The 6,164-nt window shown below is 42.8% G+C and overlaps 1 protein-coding gene across 3 annotated transcripts; it reads right to left on the reverse strand.

Annotated features, from left to right (window-relative positions):
- Positions 1-372: 372 nt before the first annotated feature.
- Positions 373-3,781, reverse strand: PRR13 (proline rich 13). 3 transcript variants are annotated; one of them, XM_037007220.2, is made up of 5 exons: positions 3,636-3,781; positions 3,099-3,137; positions 2,648-2,743; positions 2,379-2,593; positions 373-1,023 (listed from the first exon to the last, which is right to left on the reverse strand). In XM_037007220.2, the coding sequence occupies exons 2-5, from the start codon at positions 3,115-3,117 to the stop codon at positions 982-984; spliced, it is 372 nt and encodes a 123-aa protein (XP_036863115.1). In that variant the 5' UTR covers positions 3,118-3,137; positions 3,636-3,781; the 3' UTR covers positions 373-981. The 3 variants fall into 3 exon arrangements, with proteins under 3 accessions (XP_036863115.1, XP_017512050.1, XP_017512051.1); XM_017656561.3 differs by having other exon boundaries at positions 2,379-2,743; positions 3,636-3,780; XM_017656562.3 differs by having other exon boundaries at positions 2,379-2,743; positions 3,622-3,766.
- Positions 3,782-6,164: the final 2,383 nt, after the last annotated feature.

A 6,164-nucleotide genomic window follows, 5' to 3' on the forward strand; every position in this document is an offset into this window, starting at 1 on the left:
ACAGTTTCTTAAAAATACTGATTTGGAGGACCCCATCTTCAAAGAGTCTTATCCAATAGATTTGGGGCAAAACCCTAAGTTACTCTCTGGTAACTGATGGGCAGCCAGGATAGAGAACCTCTGTAGCAAATATAAAAACTTACGTTAAAGACTTATATCCATTAATTGAGGGAAAACAGTATTTATTCAGCTACACCTGAACCAATTCTGAAGGTTCCTCTCACTAAAATAACATAGGAACAGTATGGTATCTTTCTTGCTGATGCTGTGGGTCCTTTAAAAACTATAAAACTGATCTACTTGAAAGGGTCTGTGAAAGAGAAGCAAAAGTAGTAGAATGTGCTGGGGCTAACCAAGGTAATGGCACAGGTGAACAGAGACAAGAAAAACAGTTTTATTTGGACTGAGAGTTGGAGAGTGAGAGGAGGAGGACCTGAGATAGCGCATGAGCTAAAGAGTAGAGATTAGGTTCCAATATGGCCGTCAAGAGCTCATACACCAAATGGACTCCACTTGGATGGTACAACAGCCTTGCAGTTAGTGCAATTAATAAAGGCCTGTGGGGAAATGTACTTGCTACTAAATCACCAATGCACACCATCACAAAAAGGTGCAGGTTGATTTTTTCTACCATAATTATAACAAAAGTATTACAAAAGAAAGTAAAAAATCACATTTTGCAGATCTTAGACTTGTCTTCAGCTTTTAGCTCAAAGCCCTCACCATCTTCAAAAAATAGTTCTCCTGTAAATTCATTAGCTAAAAGTTCTATCGAAGCGGTGAGAAGACGGCCTTTGCTAGCCAATGCAATTCTTTTCCCATTTTCCCTAGCCAGTTATGGCTGAACAGTAGAGTGAGGCTCAGATGGCGGAGAAGGAAAGGGGACACCGGGGCTAATTTCCCCCAGTACAAGATGGCCTCTGAAGCTTGATGGGAGAGCAGAACTGGAGAGACTTGAGGCAAGGGTTCCAGGCCCTGTATTCAGTCAGAGTCACTGCTGGAAGAGGAGGAGGAGGAGGAATGCTGCAAGGGGAAAGGGGAAAGTAGAGAGCATCAGATCCAAACAACCTTTGATCACTCCATGGGACATTCTCTGGTGCTCTATCCCTCCACCCAAGTACCCCTTGCTTCCTAAGAAGGTCAAGAGTCTTGAGCCAGACTGTCCCTTAAACAGCAAAAGCAAGGAGTTCTTTCAGCAATAAGCATACAGGAATGGATGAAACCATCTGAAACCATCGCACATACTGCATTTGGAGCAAGTTTCCAACCTTCTTTACCTGAGCCAACTCCTAGGCAAGGAATTAATTACAGGCACAGGCATAGTCTAGTGATAGGAAACAGTGACCACCTTATAAAAGCTTATTGATTAGCTACATGGGAAGCTCCTAGTGATTATGAATCTAAGAAAAGTGAGTAGAAACAGCAACTCTGTGTGCATCTATCTCTTCTTTTTCCTAAGCCCAAATTGGGAGAAAGTGAGCAAGGTGGGAAGGAAGACTAGGAGAATCCTACTCAAGGCTCTTTACATGCATTCTCCCATTGACAACTGTCATTAAAAACATTTTGCAGTCTCTCCCGGGTAATTCCTAACCCACTCAATCTCACCTTTTCTTCTCAGCCTTCTACCAAAGATCCAGATCCAAGAATTAGCACTCAAAGCCATAGGCAAATAAATACTATGCAGTAAAATGTAAATTAGGGCCTCTTCAAGCTCCAGGTTGGTACGGTCCTTCCAGAGTTGTCCTGAGAGCTCCTTTAACCCTTGCTAATTAACACTCCTCTAGAATGAAGATACTTAGCCTTGGGGCTGAGCATGAAGCTTAGGGTTTGTTTGAGGCTGAGAGTAACTGACTGCTCTTGTTCTCAGTTTCCCTGATGGGTGGTAGGACAAAACACCCGTGTAATTAACTCTACACCCTGAGAACACTGAAGGAGAGAAAGGAGCTCAAGGAACTTGGGCCAGATTATTATCAGTTAATTATTACATAAGACTTTGCTTTGTCAAAAGACCAACCCTATTAGTTGACATTTTGAGCCACCTCAGCAGACGTGTCCAACTTGTTAAAACATGCACCTGGGGGTAGGGGTGGGGGCAAAAGTTCTGGGAGAGAGAAAGGCAGACTAGAAGGGTTTTTTATTCTGATATCCATTCTAAGGCTCAGCCTAGCCCCTCCCAGATAGAAGTCTCAATTAGACAAACATTTCAAGACTATCAGATTTTTTCCAGTGGGAATCCTTTACAAAGAAGAAAAACCATTTACCAGAGCAACACAATTGCTGCCCCATGTCGTAAGACTGCTTATCCCCCTTACCCACCCCAGCCTGCCTAGTCCCTCAGAGTGGCATCCCTTCCCAGCCAGGCTCCAAAAGGCACTGACCTTGCCATGCTTGTGGTGTTTGTGCATCTTTTTATGAGCTTTCTTCATTTTCTTCTGCATCTTCTTGTCCATCACCATTCCTGGTCCTACTATGCCAGGAGCCAATGGAGTCACCGGAGGCATGCCAGGGGCAGGTGGAGGGTATGGAGGGGGGTAGGGACCTGGGGGCTGATATCCTGGATACCCCGGTTGTGGCACAAAATGAGGGGTCCCGCCTGGAGGAAAAGCTGGATTCCCCTGGGGAGCTCCTGGGGGAGTGGGAAAGGGGCCTGGAGGAAAGGCAGGATTGACAGGCGGTGGATAGGCAGGGTTGGAACCTCCAGGGTACCCGACATTAGGAGGACATGGATTTGAGCCTGGCTGTCCTGGTGGAAGAAGCAATGAATAAATTAAGATTAGAATTGCCCAGAGCCTCTGACAACAAACAACAACAAAAGGAAGAGGATTCGGTTTCCTCACTCAACACTTAAAGGGAAATGGAAAAGTGAAGGAGAGTGGAGAGTACAAACCTGCCCAGGAGAGTAAAAAAATTATGTCCCTGGCATGGCTGAGAAGAGAGGGAGACAGTGAAAGCTAAGGAAAGACAAGAGCATTGGTCAACTCTTGCCTAACGATTTTGCCTTTGCGGGTGAGGAGAGAGGAGGAAACCCCATAAACTTCCTGTCTGGGGCCCATCTGAAAAGGGGTTGGAGTGGTTAAAGAAATCCCTTAAACCCCTACCGGCATTGGGATTCCACATGCTCAGGTGTTTCCTCCAGCCTGAGGAGAAAGAAAAGAAGGCACAAAGCTGACAGCCCTGAGGTGAGAAGAGTATTTAGAGACGGAGACGGAGGCTAACCCCAATGCCTCCGCCCCACAGTATAACTGCAGAGAACTACCACGATCTCCACATAAGAAATGTTTTTCACCCGTTCCTTCACCCTCTTCCTAGTTCCCCAAGCACAGGAATCTAGCTTTCAGGGCCGCTCCACATCCCACCACTGCGGTCGCAGCTGAAGGTCTCTAAGTCCTCAGGAGAAGAGCAGAGTCCACGAATCTCCCTACCCTCATCACTCACCTCCCTTTCCGGGCCTGTGTCTAAGACTTCAACCACCCACAGGCTTAAAGAAGGATCTTCAACAACAACTCCACGCCCTCCGGGGAGAGGGGCGGGAGACAGGACCCTCACCACAGACTAAGAGAAAAAAACCTGCCTCGAGCCGACACGAGGAAGACAGCTAGGCAAAGACCCTCAAATGCTTACATATGTAGACATACCCCTTCTCCGTTAAAAAGGGCAACTGGAGATCCTGGCGAAGCGGAGGCAGGAGGAAATTAGGGAATCCAGATGCCCCGTCACCTTTACACCACCACCCGGGTTTGACTCATCCTTAGACTGCGCACTCACTTCCTGGTCATCGTCCTCCCCTTCCTTAGGCTTTCAGCACCCGCCTTTGCCACCGCCTAATTGGTAATTATGTGGTCATTTGGCACTGTGATTGAAGAATACTCTCGTCAATCACTCTAATCCCTACTGGGCAACAGGGCAATGGTTGAGGTAGGGGCGGAGCTGAACCCTTCCGGGCTGAGTGGGTGCGGAGTGGGCGGGCCGAAATCCTTGGGGGCGTGTTCAGGGGAGACCGGCGAGACGGGGCGGGGGCGGAGCCAATTCCTGGGCAAAGTCCCTGAGATTCCCAGAGAAAACAGCCGCTGAGCTCTGAGCTCCTAGTCCAGTGGGTGCTACACCTTGTAAAGTGAATTTGTTAAGTGTTATAACATAAAAACAGAGCTGAGGGAAGGGCGGGAAACTGCTGAGTCCCAGCACCAAGTCCCTCTACTGCCACCTTCCTCCTATCTCCCGTGGGAAGTAAAGAAACATTCTTACGGGAAATACAGATGTCCTATTCTCTCCTAGGATTCCCTACCTCAATTACATACCTCCGCCATCTGTCGAATTGTGTAGGCCAGCAACCAAGGAGGTCATCCTTGATGGTTCTCTCCTCCACCTTTCCCCCTACTACAATGCCACGAAATGGCCGTTTTGTCTCCCAAATAAATCTGTATTCCGCCCGTCTGTGTCCATTTTACCTGCTCCCAACCTGCTGGACTGCTGCAATGGCCTTTTTTAATATAACACAATTAACAAGCTTAATTTAATGAATATATATATAAAACCATGCACACAAAACTTTAAAAATACTCATTCTTTTTAAGCATACTTAGAACATTTATAAAAATTGGTCTCAACTAATGTAATTCAAATTTCAAAGAATTGCATAATATATACTATATTCTCTGACCACCATATAAAATAAAATACAAACACACACCTGGAAATTAAACAAAAAGTCTTCCAAATAACTATGGCTCAAAGAATAAACCATGATGGAAATGAAATACTGTGAACTAAGCCATAATGAAAAATTACATCCCAAATTTGTGGGATACAAAAAACATGAAGATAACTTTTAAACTGAGTTTGTCTGTTATCTTAAAGTCTTTGTTAGATTTTAAAAATACTTTTTATTTTGAAATGACTTTAGGCTTACAAGTAGTTGCAAAAATAATGGAATTCCCATGTATCCTTTACCTAGTTTTCCCCAATGATAATATCTTACATAAGCCTTGTACATTTTGATATATTTTTAAATCATGTTTGTAATATTTAAAAAATATTTTATATCATATTTGAGATGAATTGGAACATTTTCTTTAAGCTCTATGGCAATTTATATCTGCATTATTTGTTTCTTAGAAGATTATTGAGTTTTGAAATAAATTATTGAACTCTGTATGGGCATGATGCCTTTTCCAAGTTAAATATTTCAAACTATCCTTTTTTTTAAAGCAGCTTTATTGAGATATAGTTCATATACCATACAATTCACCCATTTAAAGTGTACAATTCATTGGTCTTTAGCATATTTAGAGCATTGTGTAACCATCACCATTATCTAATTTTAGAACATTTTTGTCCCCCCTAAAAGAATCCCATAACCTTAAGTAGTCAATCCTCATTCCCTCCCTACCTGTCTCCTACCCTACCCGAGCCCTAAGCAAGCACTACTCAACCTTTTGTCTATAAATGTACCTATCTAGACACTTAGTATAGATGGAAAATTGTATAATATGTGCCCTTTTGTGACTGGCTTCTTTCAATTAGCATAATATTTTCAGTATTTCCTAATACTACATTCTCTTTTATAAAGGAAGTACTGAATAATATGCCACTGTATGGATTACTATCATGATTCTCATTAAGAATTATTACTATTAGATCAGGATAATATTAACCTCCCTACAGGACCCTCACAGATTGCCAATATCCTTCACTTTTCTCTTCTGCTACTTGCTACTTGGGAAATTCTTCCTCATATTTAAACTCAGATAATTTAAAAACAATTAAGTAATGCACCCGTCATTCATTTATTTAACAAATTCAACTCAAACTAGCCAGGTACTTCTGAAGATAGAGAAAACACAATAGATAAAAGCCTTTGCCTTCATGGAGGTAATATCCTGATGCGAGAGCAGAATAGAAAGGAATATATCATAAAATGTCAGATAGCAGTGTTTACTATGTGGGAAAATGAATCAAAGTAAGGAGAGGAGCTGCAGTGGAAGTATTTATAGATTCTCGTAAGGCATGGAAAAGAGTTCAGATTTTATTCCAAGTATGATTGTAAGCCTCTGGAGAACTTTGAGCAGGGAAATGACATGGTCTGATTTTCATTTAAAAAATAATAATTCTGTAAACCACTGTTCATTGAAGTATTGTTCATAATAGCCCAAAATGGGAAAAACTCA

Source organism: Manis javanica, chromosome 10 (assembly GCF_040802235.1).
Source record: "Manis javanica isolate MJ-LG chromosome 10, MJ_LKY, whole genome shotgun sequence".
NCBI classification, from domain to species: domain Eukaryota; kingdom Metazoa; phylum Chordata; class Mammalia; order Pholidota; family Manidae; genus Manis; species Manis javanica.

Bases quoted from the DNA above. Each gene is read 5' to 3' on its own strand.
- PRR13 (XM_017656561.3), bottom strand. The intron at 1,024-2,378 runs GTCAGTGCCTTT...TTCCCCTTGCAG, and splicing joins AACACCACAAGCATGGCAAG to CATTCCTCCTCCTCCTCCTC.